Source organism: Polypterus senegalus, chromosome 5 (assembly GCF_016835505.1).
Source record: "Polypterus senegalus isolate Bchr_013 chromosome 5, ASM1683550v1, whole genome shotgun sequence".
Taxonomy (NCBI): domain Eukaryota; kingdom Metazoa; phylum Chordata; class Cladistia; order Polypteriformes; family Polypteridae; genus Polypterus; species Polypterus senegalus.
Genome location: NC_053158.1, coordinates 71313816 through 71340402, shown reverse-complemented (window position 1 = coordinate 71340402; position 26587 = coordinate 71313816). Strand labels below are relative to the sequence as shown.

Below are 26587 nucleotides of genomic sequence, written 5' to 3'. Positions count from 1 at the left end.
TATCAGTAGGGAGACGTGAATCCCGTGGCGAAGCAAGGAAGGGAATGTAGAGACCGGAGCAAAGGACAGTCTTATATAGGCAGGCAGCCAACAACGTGGGAGGCGTTGGGATGGGGGACCCAACACCACCTCACACGGTGACTGAGGCGCAGGCTATGGACATATATATGTACTGTAATAACTCAGCACAAAGGTTTGGGGTTTTCCGGCCCTGTATATTGTACACGATCCACAATAATGCAAAAAAGAAAAGCAGGTCAAACATAAACTAAACAGTTCAAATGCGAGACGCCGAAGCATGGCGTCGGCGGCCATTTTATGAGGGAGGAGCCGGAAGTGGAGGAATGCTGGGAAGGATCTGTGAGAGATGCTGGGACCAATGACGTCAGGACAAGATGGCGGAGGAAGGGCGGAAGTAAACGTAGTGCGGGCAATGCCGACTTATGGCGGCGAAGCGTCGTTTTTTCTGTAAGAAAGCGCAGGGAGAAAGTTAGTAGTTAGTTCCCTGCCGGCGAATGTTTTCCCAGGTGTGTTAAAATCCGTCCGCGGTCTCCTACTTGCGTGTGCGCGACAGTACGTAAGTAGGATTCAGTTAGCGTTGGGAACCCGTGTACCAAATTTCTTGAAGATGGGCCCATAAGTAACAAAGACTGTTGAAAAGTTCAATATGGCGGCCGACAGTGGCATCATACCACCGAAATAAGTACGTATATTGGTTTCGGTTAGTGCAGGGAAGCCGCCTACCAAATTACGAGAAGATGAGGCCATAAATAAGAAAGTTCAACATGGCGGACGTTGTTGACCGTTATGACCGTTACGCCTAGAATTTGGAAATGAACCTGCTTAACTGTTGTAAGTAAGCTGTAAGGAATGAGCCTGCCAAATTTCAGCCTTCTACCTACACGGGAAGTTGGAGAATTAGTGACATTGGAAAGTTCAATATGGCGGCCGACAGTGGTGTCATACCAACGAAATAAGTACGTACATCGGTTTCCGTTAAAAGTTCAATATGGCGGCTGACAGTGGCATCATACCACCAAAATAAGTACCAAATTTCAGCCTTCTACCTACACGGGAAGTTGGAGAATTAGTGACGTTGGAAAGTTCAATATGGCGGCTGACAGTGGCATCGTACCACCGAAATAAGTATGTACATTGTTTTCGGTTAGCGCAGGGAAGCCGCCTACCAAATTTCGTGAAGATGGGGCTATAAATAAGAAAGTTCAATATGGCGGACGTTGTCGACCCTTATGACCGTTATGTGTAGAATTTCGAAATGAAACCTGCTTAACTTTTGTAAGTAAGCTGTAAGGAATAAGCCTGCCAAATTTCAGCTTTCTACCTACATGGGAAGTTGGAGAATTAATGATGAGTCAGTGAGTGAGTGAATGAGTCAGTGAGGGCTTTGCCTTTTATTAGTGTAGATATATATATATATATATAAACATATACATATATATATATATATATATACTAGGGGGATCCACCCCCTTTTTGCTTCGCTCACCCACCCCCGTGTTTGGTTTACCGGATATATAATTTAAAGCGATTGTTATTTTCATGGGAATTTTTACATATGCATTATTTTCACTTTTACTTTAAAAACATTTGTAAAAGCAATACTTGTCCTTTATTTCCGGCCCTGGGCGTGGTTAAATCTCTTTCTTGCAGGACATATAACGCTGCTCATGTTGTGAAGTGGGGGCAGTTGCTGTCGCGCTGCCCTTCGATCATTTTAAAGCCTGTACCGCCACTGTCCTTTTTGCCACTTCGTGTTTCTGCTGCTTGTGTAGTGATCGCTTCTCCTTGATCATAAATATACAGTGGAACGAATTGTGTTTTCTTTAAAATGAAACTTGTCGTTGCTCTGTTGTGGGACCACAAATTCTCATAGCGTATGGTCCATTATTGTGTAAATCTACATTTTGTGCATTGAATAATGCGAATGCGAAAAGACTTTGTTTTCTGCTCTTTGCCTTTTATTTCTGACCTCGATTTGTCCTGCTTTTTTTCAATTACACCTGGTCCTGATGATTAATTTCCTTTTGTGTGTGCTAATGCGATCTTTTTGTTGTCAACATTTCATTTATAACGTATTGTCCTTTATACACTTTATATGCACTGAGACCCCTGTATCTGTGTGTGCTGCATGCCTTTACACTTTTTATTTTTTTTTGCTGGCCATGCTCTGATATTGCTTGTAAGTAGGGCGTGTCTTGCAAGAATCTCATGTTCTATATCCTCATGAGATGCTCTGTGGCCATTCTCTTTCGTCTTGCGGGTTTTTAATTTGTCTTCCATGATCTTAAAGTGAAGATCACGTATCATCTCATCTGACTCAGATGAAATGGTGTCTTTTATGCTAGACCCAGGAGTACTTTCAGGACCAAAGTATTGCACATTGGAAACACTTCCAGACCAGCTGGAAATCTCCCAAAGTATAGATAGAGTTCACCTGCATCTCACTGTGACGGCAGGCAAGTACCCAAACAGGGCGGCCTCTGTGCACTACAGTTCCCAATATGCCCTGTGGACATGCAAATGGGAGTTCCACTTACAATATATGTACATATTTATTTTACAGGCTACAAAAAATCAGAATGTGTGTGTCTTTATTGTGGCATGTAGGGGGTGCACCAGCCACCTAAACCCGACAGACACTAGGCACACATTTTGCATGCATTTAATGTTTTTATTATAAATAGGGAAGTACTTCTCCTTTGCTTCCCATAGCAGCACAGTACAAAGCACCAATAACGCAGTAATAACCATAGTATATTGTCTCCTTTCTCTTAACTTTCTCTCTCATTCCTCTTCGCCTCCACTCATCCTCTTGCAAACTATGTCTTCTCCCTCCTGGATATGGCTCCTTGAATGAAGGCAGACAGCTCCTTTTATCCAGCACCCAGGAGTACTGCAGGTGGCTCGTTAGTATTATCCGGAAAGTACTCCCAAGAGCCGGGTAATGGCCCTGGCCATCTGCCGCACAATATATACACACATTTTCATGTATTTTTTACCTTTTATGAATTAGAAAATGCTACATATCGAAGAATTACATTTTCCCTGGATTTCAAGGTCAGGATATTATTTACCTCTATCTTCACTGGGACTGTAGGTCTTAGCAGACCTCAAACAAAATCGTATTATTTGTGCGCTAGCACCTTTATAAATAGATCATTGTGTGTTCCAAGATTAACTAAAACATATTAACTGTGTAGTTTCATTTCCGACAAAAAAAAATGGCAGAAAAAGTAATGGAATTATGTTGACACTGTCTTATAATTATGCATGTTTGCATCATTTTCTTAGTCTTTTGTGGTAGAGTAATTGTTGTGCTGTTATCTAATTTCATTGAACATTTTTAACTTGCTATAAACATTAACCTGAACGGCATTGCTATTAATATGCAGTTGCTTTATGCAACTGTGCCAAACAGTACCCACATGGGGACGCCAGCTGTAACCTTTATTTATAAATGGCGCAGCCCTCACCTCACTCAAAGTCCCAGCAGGTAAGGAAAGTAAATTCAGTACTAGCAACTTCTTGCAATTAATTAAAAAAAGAGACAGACTGATAATTATGCATTGTGCTGCCGGTTAGTCAAGATAATGTAATTATAGTTCATAATGGTACTTGCAACAAAGGCTGGCTTCTGGGAATGGTGTTTGTTAATTGTATTAAGAGCAACACCTGTGGTTATGTGTAAAGATGAAGGTCATAGCAGGCGGTGCTGCCGTTTCAATGTTTTTTTTTTTTAAATAAAGAGTCAATCCTGGTAAAATAATTAATGTAAAAATCTTGAATAAGTTGCCATTTTTAAAAAAACAGTCACTTGTATGGGTTTCTAGAAAATGTGGAATTTAGAGATGCTTGCTAAGGCAAGGTTTTCTTTGTAAGCTTAAGAGTTCCTCTTGGACATAATTCCCACAGTCAAAAACGTAATGAAAATTGGGAGGGTCCATTCCATAAGCAGTGACTAGAGGCAGGTATTATAAATGTCCAGTATCTGATTGATAGACGCAGTGGTAGATGGCCAGTCTGTTGACCTCTGATTGAAGAACTGAATGATTAATACCTGTCCTGGCTTTTCAGAAATTGTATTGTGCATTACTCCTAATCTTAAAAAAGAAAGAGACTGAATAATACTCAACTCAAAACAAGTAACCTGGCATTAGATTTATATTATTAGCACATTTTTGTTCTCTTACTAACAGAAGGATTTACTGTGCGTTCATTGATGCTTTATTTTAATGAGCTAAAGCTTGCAACAGTAGCCATAATAATGTCATTGAGTGTATGTACAGTATATCCATGGTCCTGTTATCTTCCTAGATGACTACCAGCAGGTAAATGACTGGTACTCACATGTCTTTATTTAACAATACATTTTAAAAAACATTAACCAAATGGGTTTAAACATTGAAAGAAGGATACCTGAGATGGTAGCCATCTCTAGTTTTGGTGCCACCTACATGCTTTATTCTAACTTACTTTTTCCCTCCCTGAATATATCCAGCGCTTACTTGCAACCTTATTGGATGTTTACCACCTCAGAATTTTTTTAATTAACTTATAACCATTAAAAATGGAGTAATGTAATGTACTATTGAAATTAAAATGTCTGACAATATCTGTGATCTTTTTCCTTCACTTTTTGGTTTTTAATCTCCCTTCTGTATCACCCCATAAAATCAGTAAGTTTACTTTTTGTAATTCTGTTCCAAAAGAGATTATCAGAAAACATCAGTGGTTAAAGACTAAAGTGGATTCATGTATGTTACCAAGTGACTTTACATTTGAAATCAAAGGATTTGTAGCTATTGTGGAGCCGACCCGGACACAGACAGGCGGACATGTTGTTTGTCACCACCACACGTTTATTATATATACAATATTTACAAATATAAAGTCCAGTGCACACTCACAAACCCACATACAGTGTCCTGGCCACACAAATGCCTTTTCTTCGTGCCACCTCCACACTCCTCTCGTGCCTTGTCCTTCTTCCACCCGACTCCAGCCCTGAATGAAGGGAGACGGCCCCTTTTATTCTCTCCCGGATGAGCTCCAGGTGATTCCCGACACTCCTTCGTTGGCCACGCCACAGCGTGGCGGAAGTGCCAGCTGTTCTCCCAGCAGCTCTCCGGGTGTCCTCTTAAATCTTCCCCCCAGCACTTCCTGGTGTGGCGGAAATGCTGAGGCAACAGGTCCCCAAGGCATTGGGGCACCTCCTGGCGGTGACCACGGGCCCCTGCAGGGTGGGGCTTCCATGCCTTCAACCCATGGCCCCCAAAGCAACCAGGAAGGCGGCCCCCACGTGATCCAGGGTGGGCGCAGACCCACATCCGGTCCCTCACGGCGTCCCGGCCGGGTCGTTGCCCCTTGCATCCCTGACACTATCTTGAATTTTTTTCTCTGAAAGTGAAGCCCTTAATATAAAAGTTTCCATATATGAACTAGCTATTCTGTGTATTAATCATTCTTTACTTTTCTTTTTTTTAACAATTTGTATATATCCCTTGGGCATCAAAGCAGATTTTATTTAATTAAATTGGATTTATTTACTTTATAGTTCAGCATTACTTTGTACTCGCAGCATATGTCAATAGAGCAATTATGTGAAACATTTTTCTTAACATTTACTTAAAATTGATTTATATAAACAAAATATATTAACACAAAAATAACTGAATCAGTATACCCAGATCGTCAAGCCCCAGTAATACTGTGTCATTTCAGAAAACTTAGCAAAGTATTTGTGTTTGGTAATTCACATTACCAACACTGTTTCCAGCCAGTATTAATACAGGTTGACCCAAACATATTTTGCATATCCTGTTTTTTTCTAGAAACAGCAATTACAGAAATACTTCAAAGGTATCAACCTAGAATTCTCCATCCAGATTTAAAGGATTTGGTCCTTTCAGTTTGTGTGTATCTTGTCTCCTGTCCTGTTCATGATTTTTCATGGATAAGAAATCAAAGCCCAGCCAAGGCTTGAAGAATATCCAATTTGAAAATTGGATTGCATTTCTCCTGTTTGCGGATGATGTTGTTCTCTTGGCTGTATCAGTATGTGATCTCCATTGTTGCACTGTAACCCCATGTGCAGTTAAGTGTGATGTTTTTGGGCAGTGATACGTGTCACTTATAGTTAATGGATGAACAGCCACTGCAAAAAAGTAATTCAGATATCTTGGAATATTTTTTCACAGGCAAGGATGGATGTGTTTATGAGATTAGCCATCAAATCCCTGCAGCAGGAGCAGTTTTGTGGAGACCACAGTGGGTGGTGAAATAGTAGCTACTGTACTTCTTCAGTCTAAATACTCATCCTCACCTGTGGTCAGGAGCTCAGAACAGTAAATGAGATTGTGAAAACAAATGTTAAAAGTGAACTTCATACACAGGGATGCAGAACACGTTAGGAAAAACAGACAGAAAACATTTGAAGTGAAAATTAATATACACCAGTAGGCTGCATAATACAAAGCATGCAACAGCATCCTTTTTGAACTAACAGATTATAATACAAAGCTACAGCAAATTTTATAACATTGCTAGCTATATCTTCAATATTTCTTTTTCAGGGCGTATAAGCTGCAGGGTAACAAATTATCTAACTATAAAGCCTAACTTTATAGTTGGTGCCTTTATTTAAAGAGACAGATAAATTTGTCTTTCAACAGTCTACTTAGAAAATGACCTTCAAAATGTGAAGGCAGGAAATGTTGTCTTGTGTCTACACACTTGTACTTCAGACTGTGAATTTTCCTATTCAGTCAATGCCACTGGATTGCTGCGTAATATTTGATTTGTAAGTCACCTAAAATATATGCAGAAATGCTACTAGTTTTAAACAAGTTTTACAGACTGAAGATTTCACCCACCAAAGTAGCATTTTACAAGCATCTGAAATTTCTCTGCTTTGCTCTGTTTTAGGAGCACTATATAGTACACATAGTGATGTGTTGGGTGTTTGAGTTGTTGTTTTATTTTTTGTACAGCATATATTTATTTTAAGAGCTTCTGTAAAAAGCAAAATTTCCCCTCTCTTCACTTATTTTGTTGTACATATCCTTTGCTAAGTCCTTGCATGTTTTTCACCTTTTATTCTATTCTATTGTGCTTAACTTTTCTGGGCACAGGTTGATAGAGTTTGACTCTGTGTTTCAGTTTAATGGCAGCCCTTGTCATTTCTTAATTTTTCTGGTTGTGTATCATCTAATTATCAGAGATACTTAACATTACATCATGCTCAAGTACCTGAGTAATAAATTATATTGTAGTCAGTGAAAATGTGCATTTATAAATGCTGTTTTATTTGCAATTAAATAACTCCCTAAGGGGTTCCACTTTTTTTTGTAATGTCTATACAGGTATTTTCTTTTTTTTTAGTTCTTAAATACTTTTAATGAAATATTATTATTTAGTAAAACTGGCTAGGTATATAACAGTATACAAATGAAATTGAGTACAACAAGGAAATTCATTAGAGAAGCTAATTCTTAAAGCACCAGCCTACAGCTATGTGTGTGGTCGTTACTGATATATATATATATGTGTTCTTGCTTTCTATTATTATTCAAAATCTCTGTGCTAGCAGGTTTTTGCCCTGCCCTTTGCTCAGAGTATGTATTGTAATTGAGTTCATATTTCTCACCCATTCTTCAGCTGTAATTAATATTTTATGGCATCAGATTTTATCACTACATAGCCAAGCACCTCACTATTGAATGCTCAGGAAAGGCAAGTAGTAACCTACTGATACCAAGGAAGTTCCTTTCTAATACGTTATGTCTGAAAGATCACAAAGTTTTCTTGTGGAATACAGCTGATATTATAAAGCAGTTTAGGAATGATTAAACTGTATTATAGAAGAAGTAAATATCTCAAATCTGATATTTAAATTTTGTTATAGTTTTTTATATGTCTTACTTTTTGAAATATATCATCTGCTTTTTATTAAGAAACACACAGCTTTTACTCACTAACTCACATAGGTTCACAAACCCAATTTGGTTTTGAACTAGTATTCCTTTTCTGCAGTTTGTATATTCTCCCTGTGCTCATATGGGATTGTGCCTGCCACTCTGGTTTCAGAATTGTGTCCAGAAACTGCATGATGTATATTGGCTGTTTTAAATTACTCCAGTATTCGAGTGTGTATGGATGTGTTTGTGTGTGGCCTTTGGTAGACTAACGTTCTGGCAGACTGATTTCCTGCATTGTGTGCATAAGTACAACCCCAAGTGAAACTAAATGTGTCTGAAAAATGGATGGATGGTATAATCTCATCAACCTTAATCCCTTTCTCTAAAATTGTTAATGTGAAATTATTTATGAAAATACTAAGTTTAGCCTCCCTGATTATGCTGAAATTCACTCGGTCACATATAGAACCACATATAATCTATTTATCTTCTCCATAACAGTATCCCATGTAGGTGGTTGAACTTAAATGTAAATAAAATAATATCTGAATATTTGGCAATGTCTATAAAAGTGCTTTAAGATATTTTAAAACTCAACCCACACTGTATTTAGAATTTGAATCCACTTTCTCAATAGCAATTCAGGTTGTAACTCACTGTCATTTAGCCCAGGTCCTAACTAAGAATTAATTTCATATTTTATTTTACGGATGTTTGACAAAATAACAAGAACACAATGTGAATGACTCCAAAAGTTAATATAAAACATGGTGCACAGAGGCTCTTCGTAAATATAGGAACACTAGCATTTAAAACCAACACTGACCCAATGCCTGCCAACCTTTGCTTCCATTAATTCTTGGAATCAGTGAAAACAAAGCCATACAATACATTATAAGCAAATTTAGCTCTATATAGAGTAACTAGAAAAATATTTTAAGTCATTAGGTAAATTAATTGAGGACAAAATAGGAGAGACAGCAATAGATCTGAGTGAATTATCTGCATATGAGTGAAGCTGAATTTTAGATTTTCATGCTACTGTATTTCTCCTCATATAACACACCTAGTACTGAGCCCTGAGGAACAACACGTCTAACTGAAAAACCTATGTCTGAATCATTTTCACTGATTGTGCATTTGGTTAAAATAAAAACCTGTAGCAATGGGACTCCCTGAGGACTGAAATGGGGAACAACTATACTAGCATAGCATATCTATTGTAAAATGATTGAACAGACACAGAAAGAGGTTTGGGGGCAGCCACCCGTATACTTGAATCAGGCTGCCAAAATGAAAGATTGGTTCCAAATGACATGTCTCAACAGACTTCAGACCAACAACAGAATGACAGCAATAGGAAAACATGGCAGTTCGTCATCTGGCCTGGAACCAGAAGTTTCATCATCAGGACCGGGACCGCAAGTGACGTCCTCAAGTTCAGGCGAAATTTCCCGTAGTTGGTCTGCTGATGAAAAAGGGGAAGGATTAGTGCAGTCTGCCACCCCCTGGTCTGGCATGGAATTATCCTTTTGTGAGCCCTTCAGTTGCCTCCCATGCATACGTGTCTGACACTGTACATACTGAAATCAATTCAATAAGTACTGCATTTAATAAGTATTAATGAAACCACATACAAACAGTGCCTCAGAACCCAACTTGGCTTTTAGGTCTGTGTTATTGAAAAGTGTGGTCAATTTTGTCAAAAGCAGCAGTTAAAAACATAAGAAAATAATACATTTGACAAACGAGAGGAGGTTTGTTTAGCTATTAGCTAATCTACTCCAGTGTCTCTTCCTGATTCTTCTTATAAATTTACAATGTTTCTGTATCAACTACGTCTTTTTTCCAGACTTTCACAACTCTTTGCATAAAGAAGTGCTTCCAGGCTTCAATTTTAAATGCACTTCCCCTTAATTTCCACTGATGTCCTTGAATAAGGTAATAAGATTTTAAATACCTGGATTAGGTTCCCTTGCAGTCTCCTCTGTTCAAATCTAAACAGGTTTAATTCTGGGTCTGTTAGAGTAGGACATGTCCTTAAGTCCTAGGATGAACTTTGTTGCTTTCCTCTGCACAGCTTCAAGTACTGCTATGTCTTTCTTGTACCGTGGTTACCACAACTGCGCACAGTACTTCAGATGAAGTGTTACTAGTTCATTATGTTGTCTGAGCATAATGTCCCTTGACTTAAATTCAGTTAAATCAAACAGAATAATCACTGTAGCATTCTTCCATTGTAATATGTAAGTCTGTAATTAGTAACAATTTTGTTTCAGTGAGTATGATCTGATTCCCTCAATAATGGTTTAGCAATAGTCAGTTTTAATATATTAGGAGCTGTACCTGTGGGTAGGGAAGGTTGGAGGGATCTGTGGTATCCGAGGTGAACTTCTCCTGGGTGGTGGTAAGGCTGTCCTCCTGGCATTGCAAGCGATCTTTGCTTCTATTTCTACGATGGGCATTATCCCAACCGACTGGAAAATGAGACTTGTCGTCCCTATCTGGAAAGGGAAGGGTGATCAACAGGATTGCGGCAACACTGTTCTCTGTGCCAGGTAAGATCCTTGCTAGGGTCATCCTCAATAGGATTCATGATCACTTGCTCACCTAGCAGCAACCAGAGCAGTCTGTTTTTTATGCCTAAGAAGTCTAACATAAACCACATTCTGGCACTGAGGGTTTTCATGGAGTGCAAACGCAAATATCGGCAAAGATTCTTTGCAGCCTTTGTCGGTTTTCATAAGGCGTTCGACACAGTTGATCGAGCTGCCCTGTGGGACATCCTGAGACTTCACAGGATCCCTTCAAAGTTGCTGGATATCATGGCTGGCCTCTACACTGGTACTGTGAGTGCTGTGCATAGTAGAGGCAGAACCTCTGCATTTTTCCCAGTTGATTCTGGTGTTCATCAGGGTTGTGTTCTTCCTCCTACTCTGTTCGATGCTTGCAGGGTCATGGGGTCCAGCAGCTGTGGGATGAAGAGAGATTCACTAATCTTGATTTTGCTGTGATCTTCACAGAGTAAATGGAGTCTATGATCGTGACTTTTGAGAGACTGAGCGAGGAGTGTTATAGAGTGTCCTGGATTAAAACAATGAACCAGGCCTTTAATGACCTTTTGGGCACAGCCATCAGCAATGTGTCTATCTGCAGAGAGAGTGTCGACCTTCTTGAGAGGTTTACTTACCTTGGCACGAACATTCATGTCTCTGGTGACTTGCCAAAGTTCTGTACAGTACATTAATTATTCTAAATTTAATAGGACATAATATTTTGTTTTGTTTGTTTTCACCAGTTTGAGGATAAGTCTATTATTTTGCAAGTCGAACTTATTTCTTCACAAACATGCAATACTTGCATTTGCCACAAGAAATTGTGCTCTAAAGCTAATTTCTTTACTTTGCAGTCCATGCGGCATGGAGGAAAAGCTAAAAAACTTACCAAATACATTTATTTTTCTAGCCAAGACAGTCAACAAGTGTTAAACTGCATCTTGTGAGTATACACACTTTGTGAAATAGTTTATATGTGTCACTTTTGAACAGAAACACCAATATTATGAGATTCAGACATTTTATAGCTCAGCACTTACTCTTCATGCACAGCAACATTTCACCCCCCACTGGGGCATGGTTTCCTCCTGACGGACCAAATCACAATAAACTTTTCATGCTACATGGTTGGTTTTGTTTTAATTTACTTCTGTATTTATGTGAGAATTTGAGCAAGAAAGTAGAAAAGACATAATGTGATAAAATTATTTTTTCCAGATACCTTCTGTTGTCACAGGCATGTGTTGGAAACACAGAAGGCATGGATCAATTCTTGACACCTTTTGTACCTTGAAAAATAGATGTATTTGGCCAGTTTTTAAGCTTTTCCTCTGAACCTCATACCCTCCATTTTAAAGTGTCATAGTGGTTAGGATATATTTTTTTAATTTATAAAGCACACTTAGCTTTAGAACAACATTTAACGTGGCAAATGCATATATACCAGGTTTGCGAAAAAATAACATCCTTTAAGCTGAAACAATATTCATAAGAAAGCAGATAAAGATTTTTCTTATAAATTTGTCTTGATTAGGGTAATGGAAGGATGTTATGTAATACTGAAATATACAGTACTTTAAACACAATGTATGCTTTGCTTTAGTAAAATGTTAATTTTCACAATTGAGTAGAGACCATTCAGTCTGACATTTTGCCTCAATATCTAATAAACACATTTTTGAAAGTTATAGGTTTTTCTTTATCTACATTACTTTTAAGTTTGTCCCTGAGTGTGACAATACTTTTTGAGAACAATCACCTTGCTTTCAGCTTGAGTGCATTTTCCGGAATTTGTGACAGTGTCTTTAAGTATATCATTCATCTGCTAGTATATACATAATAACGTAGAATGCCCTGCAGCTGTTAACATTTTTTACATTTTATTATCAGATTTTTTAATTGCCATCTAGATTTGTAGTTTGAAAAAGAAATTAACTTGGCCACATGTGGTATTCTGATGGGTGCAAAAGAGCAACACCTGCATATCTCTTGCAAGCTCCCAGTGTCATTGCTAGTTCTTTGACAGAAGCCTTGAGACACAACAGCACTTTTACTACAGAAAATGTGTGCTACTTGTAGATCACCCACCATCATTACATCAAAGCTTGCCATGCATATTCCTTCATGTTGATGTAGCTCAGCTTTCCACTTAGTCAGTATTTGGAATTGAGCATGCAAGTAGGCTATGCCAGAAATTAAAGGTCATCTGTAGGTTACTAGGGGCCGAAAGCTATGTGGGAAAGAATGGCTTGTTCTTGCCAATAGTTGTAGAGAGTCATGCTTTTTTTGTTTAAACATTTAAGTGTTTTGAAGTAAATATTCAATAATAGCAGCCAACATCAGAGCTTGGAGAATTGCTAATTTTTTATCACAGATGGACAGAAGGGTTATAAACTCATCACATATTTTTTGTTTGATACCGTTTTTTATTAGTTCATCATATTCCCAGTACATCTTGTTTTTAAGTGCTGGACTTGATAAAGGTTTAATACTGATAATTTCAGTTAGTAATGCCCTGTTAACTTAAATGTAGCTGTAAATGATTTGAAAATCTAAATTGAATTAAGGATAATGAGGAACTAATTACAGTATTTCCGAATCCTTAATTGGAATTTGTCTTAAAGACATCCCCTTAAACAGCTTTTACTACACATTGCTGTTAAAAAGAGCAAATACTTCATTGCCAGAATGTTTGTTTTTTTTTCAAATGCCTTACCTTAAAGGTGCTATAGTTCAAAAGACTTCATTGCACCTACTTCAGACTTAAACTAAAGGAGAAAGATAAACAATTGGCTATTTGGACAGCATGATTTTCTAAAATTAGCACTTGGTTTCATTAATTTACAGAATATTAAAGTAATGCACAAGTTGCTTGCTTTGTATACATCTGCACTGATGATTTAAAAGAAGTTTTAATATCATTTAATTGACTTTGGCGGTCTCTGTCCCTGACTCATTGAATCGCAGTATCATTGGTAATAACATTTTAATTGATGCAAACAAATACATGTGCTCTGATGGGATATTCTCACCAACTCAATTACGCTCAGTGAGTTAACTTAATTTAAGGACGCTGGAGTGGGGCATATTTCACCAACAAATTACAGCAGCTGTCAATCACTGAAGTCATTTATTTCATTACACATTACACAAAGGGCTGTAATGGGTTAAATTGTATCAGCATACGTGACAACACAGTCACAGATAATGGCTCAATAAGGTTCTTTTTTTTTGTTCCTTCGGGTATCCGTGGGACTTTGATAAAGAGGAAATGAAAAGCGCGATGTGACCTTTACTTGTTTAAATTATTAAACACCAAATAGATTTGAGGTCTGGATGCTTCCAAAGCTAATTTGTCAGATGCTGGAGGAGAAGAGATGAAATTCTGTGTTGGAGGTGGCAGTGCTGTGAAATGAGTCCTATTATGCATCTTTCTGTCATGTTAATAATTTTATCACCCAAGCTGGCTGCCTCTTTAGTGCTTAGGTTATTTATACAGTGTATTTATGTATCATTTCATCTGCTGTCTGAAAATGAAGCAAAAAGACCTAATTTAAATTACTTTTAACAGTGTTCATTGTAAATTAAGCAGGCATTTTAACCTTTTTTCCACTTTATTTTTGCATTTTATTTTTGTAGTGGTCTAGCTCAACAGAACTATGATAACCTAATGACTTAAAAGTGACTCTGTGGTTTAGTTTTATATAATCAGCTATGAGTATCACTTTGTTTTCACTTTATCCTTTAAAATGTGATTTTTTCTCATCTTTAACCAGCTACATCTGTCAGCCAAGAAGAATCAGTCCATTAGGTGATATGTTATAAAAACTGATACAGGTGCTATGGCCTATGTACAGTATTAGGTATATTTTTCATGGTGGCCTAATTAACCTATTTCATTGTGATGTTAAAAAGAACTCATGCTGTATTATATTCTTATCTTCTTCTTCTTCTTTTGGCTGCTCCCATTAAGGGTTGCCACAGCGGATAATCTTATTCCATATCTTCTTGTCCTCAGCATCTTGCTCTGTTACACCCATCACCTGCATGTCCTCTTTCACCACATCCATAAACCTTCTCTTAGGTCTTCCTCTGTTCCTCTTGCCTGGCAGCTCTATCCTTAGCATCATTTTCTCAATATACCCACCACTTCTTCTCAGCATGTGTCCAAACCAATGCAATCTCGCCTCTCTGATTTTGTCTCCAAACAGTCCAACCTGAGCTGACCCTCTAATGTACTCGTTCCTAATCGTATCCATCCTCGTCACACCCAATACAAATCTTTAACTCTGCCACCTCCAGCTCTGTCTCCTGCTTTCAGGTCAGTGCCACCCCTCTAGCCCATATAACATATTGTAGCTGGTCTCACTATCATCCTGTAATAATTTAAAATAAGTATTATCTTACTTCAGGATTTTTAAACTATTTTAATTGTTGTTAAACTATTTTATTCTCATAGGTCATTATTTTGCCTGTCAGGAAATGCTTCCATGTTCTATCAAAATATGTTTAACTTTACCTTGAGTACAATCACAACATGACAGAGGGTATTGTTTCACTCACTGGTCTTTGTCCCACTAGTGGAGCTCATTAGTTGTTTGCAGTATATGCTGTCACAGTGAAACTCACAGTGTCACAGCCTTTGAACAATGTGCCCCAGTGACTACAGCATTGGACTGTAAACTTAAACCATGAAGCTGCCAGTTCAATCTCCACCACATACACACAAGTCACTTAACAGGAAATTGCTCTGATTTTGGAGTTGTGCAGTTACACAATGAACTTGTCACTTTGGATAACAGTGTCTACTGAATAAATAATAGTAATCAACAGATGTCTGAGCAAAAATGAATGCCAGCAGATATTTTTTAGACATAATGAATCGAAAATGACTAGCATCCCCTGAGGAATATCCTTGTCATTAACACCAGATCCCACCTTACACTCTAATAGATACAGATTTCTGTTATTTTTCTAGTCTATAATTTTTTAGATTTTTGACCACAACCAGTTGATTTTGTTTGGTTTCAATTTGAAGTTTAAACATTTTTTACTTTGTTTTGTACATCATATAGACTTATTTACTGCAAATGTTCTTCACTCTCTAAGAACATATGTGCCATGAAGCATTTTGAAAAAGCCATGGATTGTATACAGTAACTAATTGGTACATGTTTCCTTTAAAGAAAACAGCTGGAAAATAATAAAAAATTTTTAATTAATTTGTGTATTTCATTTGAAATTTCTGTTCCTGTCCGTATTCCTGAGAATCTGTTATTACTGGTAGATAAAAGTTGTAATTTTAATATTAGGTTCATGGATTTAAATCTCATTTATGTCTGACTCTGGGAAAGTCACTTATCTTGCTTGGTTGTATATTACTCTTTTGGTCTTCCTTAAAAAAAGATTAGATATCACTTATTCTTCATTTCTTTCTTTAACCAATATTATGTGCTAAAACCATACAAAAGGGAATGGAAGAGCTGAAGTTTTCCATCCCTGAAATGGACAGAATGTGTTACTGGATGTCTTTGGGGTGTCAGGTGGATTGTAGGAAGGTAGATTTTGTATATGATTTTGTACATGAAACCATGCACAAAGGAAATATGCACATTTCCTAAAGAAAATTCTCAGGCCTTACATAAGTTATACTATCTGCTGGTTATCCATGGGTTACCCTATATGTAATTTATTGTCGTAATTATCCATCCATTTTCTAACCCGCTGAATCCGAATACAGGGTCACGGGGGTCTGCTGGAGCCAATCCCAGCCAACACAGGGCACAAGGCAGGAACCAATCCTGGGCAGGGTGCCAACCCACCGCAGGACACACACAAACACACCCACACACCAAGGCCAATTTAGAATCGCCAATCCACCTAACCTGCATGTCTTTGGATTGTGGGAGGAAACTGGAGTGCCCAGAGGAAACCCACGCAGACACGGGGAGAACATGCAAACTCCACGCAGGGAGGACCTGGGAAGCGAACCCGGGTCTCCTAACTGCGAGGCAGCAGCGCTACCACTGCGCCACCGTGCCGCCCTGTCGTAATTATATCTTTCATTAAGCTATTGGCTTAAATTATAGCTTTTAAAAGACCACTATCAGATACAGATTTCTGAATTAATAAAAATAATAAAGAATTAAGCAAAATGTGCAAGAAAATGAATTGATAATAGGTTTTAATTTGCAATTGGTACAGTCTGGTCTGGCCTCTGTCCATGGCTCCTCGTTCATGTTCTATTTTGGTATTTATCCAATCTACATTGATCTGAAACCTGGCATTTGTTGATTAGGTCAAGCTCTTCTCATGCTTCATGTTCCAGGCACTTCTCAAGCTCCTTCCACACTACCTGTTTGTTTGGTTTTTTTTGTTTTTTTTTTTTAACTCAGATATTCATCTTAATTTTGTCTTCCATCCACACTACCCTGTTTTTTCAACCCTCTGAAACAAATACTTTTGATAATACACTCCAGAGCTAGATACTGTACTTTTAAAAACCCTGGTGTGGCATTTCGGTGTGGATGGTTGAAAACAAAGACTTCTGAAAATGGTAACTCCAATGGACTCTGGTTGGTTCATGTTTATTACATGACTTTTCCCTGACTGAATCCTGCTCATTACAACATCTCATTCACCAATTCATCACGGTGAATCAAAGAAAACCATAGTCCAACTTAACAGGCATAAAAGAGTTACTTTCTATGTTGCTTATTGTGTCGTTTACCTGTATTCTTCTAAATTGCATTTTTAAAAGTTTAAATGCTGCATGCATTTGCAAAAGGCAAATAATTTTATAATCACTACAGTTTTGCCATAACTCCCACTGCTGGTGGCAATACCATAGTAGTCAAAAATTCAGAGTCTCCTCAAAATCAGATTGCAGATATCTTAGTTCACAGACTCATATCAATATTTATTATTTAAACTTTATCCATTCAATAAGGAGAGGTGCTTTCCACAGCAAAATTAATAACAAGGTGCTTAACACTAGAATTACCAAAGCCTATGAAAAAAACTTGTAAATCCACCCAACCTTAAATCCCTTCACACCTCTCCATCAGCATCATTTTGTCTTTTAAATGTGTCGATAAACAGCAAGCAGCCTGCTATCATATCCCCCCAACACCGCACAAGATTTTCTCAGCTCAAGTCTGTTTACCTGTGTGTCAGTTGCTTAGAGTTGTATAGGGTGAGAAGTCAAGCAAAATGACACCTTTTATTAATACTACCATCGTTATTTGGAACACATACATTTCATGTGTGTTCCATGTCTACAACAATCTATGTAAATACATTGATAAAAAAGAAATGTTTTTCATTTTTTAGTAATAATTGACAAAATGTAGACATGAAGCATATAATGTATGAATCCTGAAGTCCAAATATCAAATAAACACTTTCACAAAAGGTACAAGTATAACAAAACAAGTGAATAAAAGCACACTTGTTTTGTTATACTTGTGCCTTTAATTTTCCTATACTCTTTTCTTTTAATTTATTATCTTGTTTATTAACATTAATACATTTCATAAAGAAAAGGTTTGCTGTGCTCAAAAATCTTATTTTTCTAAATGAATAAATTTTATTCAGCTTTTGTCCAACTGTGTTTTGTTGTTGTCACTTTAAACCTGAGCAACTGCTAGTTAAAACAGAGGCTAAGTTTCTTTTTTCATGCTTAGCAGGCCAATTATATTTGAGACCAATATGTCAAACTATTTCAAAATTAAAAATGGAGAAGAATAGTTAAAACTACATGCCTGAAGTGGTTTTAATTACAATCTCTACTTTTCTCAACTTCCATAAGTACCTAATTTTTCTATGTCCTTCCTAACACCCACCAGTTTGCCCTTTGCCATGACTTACTTTTCGACTATCAATACTCCCAGCTTTATACCCTAGATTGTAGTCTTCTTCTTAGGCGGTCTCTGGGACTTCCTCCAGTTCTCTCCTAAAATCCCACAACTGTTATTTAAGAGGGCAGGTTCTGTCAGTTCTCTTGGGATATTTACTATAAATATGAGAACTACTGTCTCCATTAGTGTTTTGTCTTTGCCTTTTCATACAGAAAACACTAATCATATTTTAAGTAGAGGTTTTTCTCTCATGCAGTTTTGCATCTAATCCACACCAGCAGCAGGAGAAACACACCACCACAGCAAGTCCAGTTAGAGTTTCTGTGCAACCTAAAACATATCTTTGGACAGTTGATATTTAAAAGCAGAATAAATTAGGTCAGTGCACAGTTTGTTTTGCTAAATGCTAACATTTTTCTTTTTCATTTTTTCAGTGCCTACCAAGTGGTGGTTGAAGAGGAACGACCGCGGAGATCCAAAAAATCAGCTGAAATTTTGAAGTGCTATCCAGTGCCAGTCCATTTCCAAAATATGTCTCTTTTAAATTCTCAGTACTATTTCACTGCTGAGTTTCCTGCTGGTGGCATCTACTCTCAGCCGTTCACAATCGGAGATAACAGAACATACAATGGATATTGGAATGTCCCCCTGCTGCCTCATAAAAGCTATAGCATTTACTATCAGGCTATAAGCACTGCAAACGGGGTAAGTGATGATAAAGTGAAGAAGAAATACACGTTTCCAGTTGAGCACTGCAATGTGGTAAAGGGTATTATGAATCATGTCTGTGGCAGGTACCACAGAAATCATTTAAATTTGGTGTCATTAGTTTTATTCATTTCTATAGCTATATTTTGCCACTTAAATATTTGGCAAAGCAAGGGTTAATTATCTTAAAGTAATTTGTTTTGGAGAGCCAATTAGAGACCCTCCACCAGCACTGAGAACGGTTGAGAAACAGTGCAGCAGTAGAAGCTATTAAGTTTAAGAAATATCATTACTCATAACCTTACATAAGTGCTCTAAATCATGACCATTTTAAACACACGACTAATTGACAGTCTTGTTCTAAAAAAGCAGTAAAAAAATGAATTGATTTTAAAAACAGATTCTTGTCAAGCCCCATGTCCTCATCATCCATTATTTTAGATATGTCGATGAACCACATGAATGGAAAGAGACCCGTAGGATAACAGAGATTGTACACTAGGGAGTTTGACTCAAATTTTAACCTAACAGGCTGGTGACATCCCATAAAAGGAAAGCTTTGGACTGGTTATCAAGTGAGTGAATGCTTTGCCTTGTGTCCCAGGTTAATTTCCCACAGAAATTCCTACAGTTTTTTTTTATTCTCCAGTAGACATGCCTCAAGGCAATCAAGGCAGTCAAGGCCACTCAGGTCTTGCTTTTTTGCGTGTCCGCATAGGTTTATCTTTTAAATTGCACTTTGATTCTACATGGAAAACTTCTGAGCTAATCACATTGATGGTAACTAGTATAAATTAAAATGGAGATGCAAAAGTTAAATAATATCCAAAAAATCAAGTTTTTAATGGTCAAATATACATAATTACATTGTATAAAGGAACAATGGTTATAGCATCAGCTTTTGTTTTTTGATTGCAGTTTTTATTTGTTCCACTTATCAGTGGTCTTCAATGTAGACAGTTTAAATTTGACATAAGTCTTTACCTGGACCCAATTACTTCATTTGAAGTAATTCTTTGTTTTTGGCAAGTGCCTGCCCTACACACCTGCCTTTTACATTGGTGATTAAGACGCATATGCTTTAGGAGATTTGAGATGGAGATTGCTGGTATACAACGTGCATTTCATGCCAATGTGTTTTCCACTTTAATATAAGTTACAAAAAGTATATTGTTTCATTTAGTACACATACAATTTGAAGGACAATTTTTTATTAATTCATGTCACTTGCTGTTGATCTAAGCAACTAACATTCCTGTGGTTTGCTTTCACAGTTTCAAGATTTCTATCACTATATTTGGCAAAGTGTGCCACTGGATTGAGTTTGATGAATAAATGTATTTTTCAAAAGAGGTCCAAATCAAGTCCCTTTGTGGGAATTAATTATTGTCTCCTTAGACGCCAGAACTATCACCTCAATAAGTCTAATTTTATCTTGGAATTTTGGCCAAAGACAAACCCCAATCAGTGAACATTTCATTCCTTTCATATGTCAACAAGTGTTACACAACATCACATGCATATCATTTTAAACCCTTTTTGCGTTCCCCATTCAATCACCGCATGATGTAATTTTTTGCTCTGTATCTTTACTGACATGTCAAATAAAGTGGATTTTTCTTACATTTTATCATAGAATACAGCTCACATCTGTGTTGTGCAAATATCTTTGTGATTAGTACTATAGCCAGCATATCTCTCAGGACTGTTTTTCCTGTACACTAAATAATCTCAAGTTGAGATTTACATTTTTCTGTATCCTTTTATCATTAGTTGTTATTTTTTTAGCTGCCATGCTAATGTATTACTTGATAATCATGAACTAACATACTGTCTATTGTAGCTGTGTTGGCACACTAGCTTCACTGACCTGGATTTAATTCTCATCCTAATCAGTGTCTGTATCATCATTGCAAATTGTTTACATGAGAGTTTTTCCATTCTCCAACAACATAAAGGCAGACATATTTTCTTAATTAAAGACTCTGAAGTGGCAGGGTATGTCTATGTGTGGCCAGAGATGGACTTCCACCCAATATGTGTTTGGCTGCTGTCATGCACTGATTTTTTGAGGATAGACTCCTCCACATGATCATTTTGCTGCATTAAACAAGATTGTTTAATAAGTAAGGGGCATCTGGACAATTTTAAGCAGCTAATAGACCCTATAAGGAATGCTTAAGGACCCCATTTAAACAGAATTTTAATAGCAAGAAAAAGCTGCTTCAGGAAGGTGAATACTTAATTTATTAGTTTATTGTAAAATTCAGACTCATTGCTTTTAACTTACACTTCTCACAAAGTATTGAAAATAAATATTTTATGGAAAAATAAATTACCTGAAGTTGACAGCCTTGTCACTACTGCTTTCTAAACATTGACCACATTGATCATTACAAGATATTTCTGAGGAGAGACTTGTACTCTACAGGCACAGCTGTTCTTCTGTGCCTTTTAAAGCCAAATGGGGATATTTTGTATTGCTACTGGATGGGATTGAAGTTGCATGGGTGTATATTTGAACACACAAATTTGACATTGGCTCAAATATGACTGCAGTACCTGGAGTGCTAAATTATTCAGAAGCATTATTCACTACCCACAAACTCAACACTATTACAACATAATCTCAGACACACAAGATTTTTAAAGGCATCAGGATTTTTAATTCAGTTTAGGGGAACAGTTTTGTTTTAATATTGTGGAACATGGGTTTGTTTTCTTATTGCAGCAGTACTCATTGTGCAAATATCAAAATATTAGCAACTAAATGAAAATTAGATAAGCAGTATATTCATTTTCTTTCACAAGATATGACTATGTTGTTGTCACTTAACAGATTTGTCTAATAGATGTTTCATCATTCACCGAAACCAAGGATATCAACTACTTCGCTTTTGAGAGTTACATTTAAATGCTAAAAATTCACGTGAACTAGTATAAAGGTGATAATCTTTGAATGTAAGGATTCAATTCAAGATCAAATTTAAGCTCTCTATATAACAACTTCTTTTCATGATGCATTATTAGTGTCCATTTGTTTGAATACAAATATAAATCTAAGTGTCAATGAATTATTAATGTTTCTCCATCTTCTTTAACAAATACAGTGGCAGGTAATTTTAGTTTCTGCAAAAGTTCTTTATGATGTGACTGAATTTTTTCTGCAACACTTTAAACATATTTGTATATACTTTTCTTCAGCAAGAAGTCAAAAACAGTTTCATTCTATTAATACAAAGCCTTTGGGATATATTGATTTTCTTGGTTTCTTTAAGAAAAAGAACTATAAAAGGAATAATACAAATGAAAAATGTTATCGCAATACTATATACATTTCTGACTCAGGTTGTAAAAGTGTATTCTTTCTAAATGCTTTCCTAAGTTGCCTATACACTGGTAGGTTCCTATAATCCCTACTCACAAAGCAAATGAACATCTTTAATAAGAGAGTCAATCATTAAGTCCTAATTCTAACATAGATATAAACGATTTTATTTTTCAACATAGTTTCCCTTTAGTGCAATACCCTTGCTAAAATGTTGCTGCAGCATTTTCATTATTTCCAAAAAACGATTTCTCTTGACTATTAAAATACTTTTTTTTAAAAGACATTTATTATTGCTTGAAGTTTTAGTTCCATGACAATGGAGCACGAGAAATAGAAAAACATGGAAATAATGATCATTGCTGTGATGTTCTTTGATTTCTTTAATTTTTATAATTATTCTGAAGTTGTTTTTTTTTTCTTTCTACTTAAGGAATTCGAAGATAACATTTGTTTTGTCCTAAAAGGTCTAATTTTATATCATAATGCAATTTTGCTATGAATTATTAGGGTGCTCAAAATTTCTTTCTGGCTTTAAGACTTTGACTTTTGGTTAGTACCTAGCCTTCAATGACAGTGCTGTCTGATTTCCTGGTTACAACTTCAGCCCAAAATTTGACTAAGCTTATCTCACCATCATTTATCATAAAATGTTGATGCCTGTCTCCAGAACATTACAATTGTGGGCCAGGTGCGATGAGAATGAGTAGGTCCAGCAGTTAAAACACTGCTTGCAGTCGAACCCAATACAACAAAGGATATGTTGATTGGTGTGGTGATTGATGATAAAGTAATATTGTAACGACACCAATGTTAGTAGTTATTAACTGAAATAAATATACCACGAATATTACATTTACACCCACTATTGCTTCCCTCTCAGCATTTGGACTTACTGATTTTTGCCATGGTAGGTAAAAGTGACAAACAAAGTGAGTGTATAGAAATAGTCTACAAATAAAACCAATTTAAAGATTGATATTAAATAATAAACAGTTGCAGCATGTGGCAGCACTGAAGGAATATTGCTTGGGGCTTTGTTCATGGGGCTCAAATTAAAATAATTGGAGTTTTTGGTCTTACTTGCCAATCCCAGGTGATTCAGGGTAGTTACTAATGCTTTGTTTAATGCAATTTAATCCTAAAAATAAAACAAATTGGGGTACTATTTGTATACAGTTATCATGGATAATGTGCATGCAATAACTGTTCTTTCACCATTTCTATTTGATGCAGGAAACCAAAATTGACTGCGTCAGAGTGGCCACCAAAGGTATGCAAATATTATGACTATTGCATTTGTATATATTTTTTGTGAAGAAAGGAAAGTATTACTGCATTTTATTATTTTATTTTCTTAAAAAATAGAGTATTTTTTTCCATGATGGGGTTCTTTATAATTTTTGATTTTCAGAGTCATTGAAAAAGAATTTTGTATGTGTACATTTTTTATGCATAAATGAATAAACTTACGGAGGTGATTTTTTAAAATTAAAGTTAACAAGAGGTTTTCTCTAAATTTTTCCATTATGCGTTATATAAGAATACATTACAATACCTATGGTACAAAATTATTACACGTGCAATAATTAAAACAATATTTTGTATTCAATTTTTGACACCATCCCCTCCTATCTAGATAACTGAAAAATGAGATAACCCAGTTTATATTCGTCACTCAAGGATACTGAACAGGCTAGCACAGGAGTGTCAAACTTGGAGGGCCACCTTCCTAATTCGTAAGCCATTACTGCTGCTAAAGAAACAATCTTTTTTGACTTTTATAACTTACAACCCTTAATTTTTTCTTTTATTCTTGCCTAGCAGTCAAACATTAATGAGATTCAAAACAAGGCAACCAGCTAAATTGGCATTCTCAAACTGTTCCTGAAGGACTACCATTTTCAGACCAACCAAATGCTTAATTAGAAGCAAATTTTTTTGTTGATGAAAGACATTATGTAATTCTATAGCTGGTTAGTGCTCTCACTTTGTTACGCCAGATATTTTCAAAAGTGTAAACTTTTTTTTCTGAGGTCATTGTCAAAATGTCTTGTGTAGTAGAGCAGATCGATATTTCTCATATTGTAATTTTTTTTCTTTTCAATATTTTATTGCAACAGATATATATAATGTACACATAGATTCAAATAATTAGAGTTGTCTATTTATTTGCTGCCTTCATTTGTATCTCGTTATTATATTGATGCTGGCTAAGGAGAAAAGAAACAATTAATGATAGCGAATCGAGTCATTTAAAATCAAAGCAAAGGAAGTCTGTGCATTTAACAGCAGTAAGGCATTAATTGGTTGGAAGAAAACCAGCAGCCAGTGTTACCCTGCAGGTTGTGAGTCTGACATCGCTGATAAAGAGGATTAACAGAGGACCAGCATACTTACTTAAGGGGAACATTTATAAATGCTTACTAACTGCTAACAAAGGTTTAAGTAGGTCTTTGAAAAGAAAAAAAATATATTCTCACTGTGTTATATAGTGAATTAATAGTACTTGACAAGTAAGTGATATAGTGTAAAATATAATAATAGATTTCTCACTTCATATGATTGTTTCCAGGAATATTCCAAACACTGCTATAACTATATTAGGAGTAATAATCTGGACTAATAATAAAGTAATACAAATTCTAAAAGTTTTTCCGACATGCGTGTTCTTTCTCCAAGTTTTTTTTTACACTGAAGTAATTAGACTATTTATTATCCAATAATGTAAAATGCAGAAACAATTCAGGTCTACTCAATATAACTTATACAAATTTCTTTACTATCAGTAATAGATTTCTTATTGGAAGTTTTATTACAATTAAAACATGCAGCCATTGTTGCCTGCCAGGAGGTGAATGACTCCTGTTCATACTCATAGTGGTGTCCTGTTTTTTGCTGCAAATTTTATTTCAGTGCATGTGTCAGCAGTTTGTAGGAGAATATACTATAAAATACAGTTTATCCTCTGTAATGCTTAAACGCACAGCATCTTATATTGTGTGCTCCAGGTGTCACTGTTTTACTTACTGTAAAAACAAATGAGGGCTGCCCACTCACATGGCCGTTGCCAGTTTACCTCATGGCAGATTCTAGGTTTATTCTGGTAAATTTACAATAAGTAATAGGAATAATTGTTTGGGCAACCACTTTGTTTTGAATGAATTGGCTGGCAAGAGAAAGTTACTATTAACAGAACTATAACTGTCCAGATATTTTGTGGTAATTCATTCTAAAGGTACTATTTGAGCCAAATCTATAGCTAATTTCTCTGTCCCTTGCTGATGTTCAATAATAAATATTCAATATTCAGTGTCCAAAGGAAGGCTAGTACATATTATGGGAAAGCAGGATAACATTTTGGAAAGCAGCATGGTTCAAAAAACTGGCTGAATCTGAAAATTTATCGTATTTTCCCAAATATACCAATCATACAAATATGACATACACCACTGTATAAAAAAAGTATTTTTTCTATACTTTTGTTAGGCTGTCAGTCCATCCCTGATAAACATGTTCACTGTTTTTACAGACTATTTGTAAATTGCCTTGATTAAAGTATTGCAAATAAATAATGCTAATGTAATGTTGTAGAGATGGTGTTCATGTAAAATATACAAAAATTATTATAAAATGAGACACATGCAGCAGTTTGCAAACATTCTCCTTATTTAATGAACATGATTGAAACTGACATAAAGGATGCAACCCCTTGTAGAACGAAATAATCATTTACAGTTTTTCATACTTAAACATTAGCAGACTATCTGTACCGTTACACTAATGAGTAAAAATACTACAGATTGGTGCAAAAATCATTCAGTTCTTTCACTTGTGAGCTACAGACTCACAGTGCCTTAATTTATATAAAACAAACATGGGTAGGTAACTGAATAAGTCATGCTTTATAAGACGCACTGCGACCAAAACATGCAAAACTATTGATGCGCAAACTTCATAAAAATAAACCATACAATGCAAACATACTATATATAAATATACATGTATATATTATATATATATGTTTATAGATATAAACTTGTAGAATATATTTTCTACACCATAACGTTTTAAAGTATCCTGCCGAAAAACAAATTACCGTCTATAATGTCATTTTTACTCAAGAGTAAAGGTTTTGTAAATGTAATTTTACAGATCGAAAGGGGGTTAAATATAAAAATGTTTTCATACTTTTTTTGA

General features: G+C 36.1%; 1 protein-coding gene across 11 annotated transcripts in view; it reads left to right on the top strand.

The window, feature by feature from the left end:
- Positions 1 to 26587, top strand: part of ptprma (protein tyrosine phosphatase receptor type Ma) — an 815060-nt gene that overhangs the window by 544316 nt on the left and 244157 nt on the right. For all 11 annotated transcript variants that reach the window (XM_039754798.1, XM_039754797.1, XM_039754796.1 and 8 more), the window contains exons 12-13: positions 18786 to 19056; positions 23624 to 23660. In XM_039754798.1, coding sequence (XP_039610732.1) covers positions 18786 to 19056; positions 23624 to 23660 — 308 coding nt within the window. The remainder of the gene's footprint in view (positions 1 to 18785; positions 19057 to 23623; positions 23661 to 26587) is intronic.